This window comes from Penaeus monodon, chromosome 27 (assembly GCF_015228065.2).
Source record: "Penaeus monodon isolate SGIC_2016 chromosome 27, NSTDA_Pmon_1, whole genome shotgun sequence".
Lineage (NCBI taxonomy): Eukaryota > Metazoa > Arthropoda > Malacostraca > Decapoda > Penaeidae > Penaeus > Penaeus monodon.
In genome coordinates, this window is record NC_051412.1 from 31,411,997 (window position 1) to 31,412,329 (window position 333).

Genomic DNA, 333 nt, shown 5'->3' on the forward strand with positions numbered 1-333 from the left:
TATATTACTTTTGGGTTAATAATCTCATATTTCTCCAGTACAATTATAGCTTTGCAATGAGTATCCAACTTTCTGCTTAATAATCTTACCTTGACTCTCCTCCGACAGGCTGTCATGAACATGCCTAGGACAGTGACGGTGGTAGCGACGACCCAGCCGAGGCCTATTGCTGTCAGCATCAGCAGCCACCGCCGATGCCGTATGCCTTGGTTGCTCATTTCTGTGCTGGTGATGATAGCTTAGGGTTAAAACTGCGGGTTTTGGCTCGTGGAAAATTCGTTGTTAAAACAGCCACAGTTTGTCAAGTGATGAATCATTGAAAACGAGGTTTGA

The 333-nt window shown here is 44.4% G+C and overlaps 1 protein-coding gene across 1 annotated transcript in view; it reads right to left on the reverse strand.

The window, feature by feature from the left end:
* LOC119590791 (pectinesterase inhibitor 10-like) overlaps positions 1-333 on the reverse strand; it is a gene marked incomplete in the record, with an annotated part of 4,496 nt that overhangs the window by 3,631 nt on the left and 532 nt on the right. Inside the window, 1 exon segment of the mRNA XM_037939504.1 lies at positions 90-225. Within this exon segment, the coding sequence (XP_037795432.1) occupies positions 90-218 (129 nt within the window).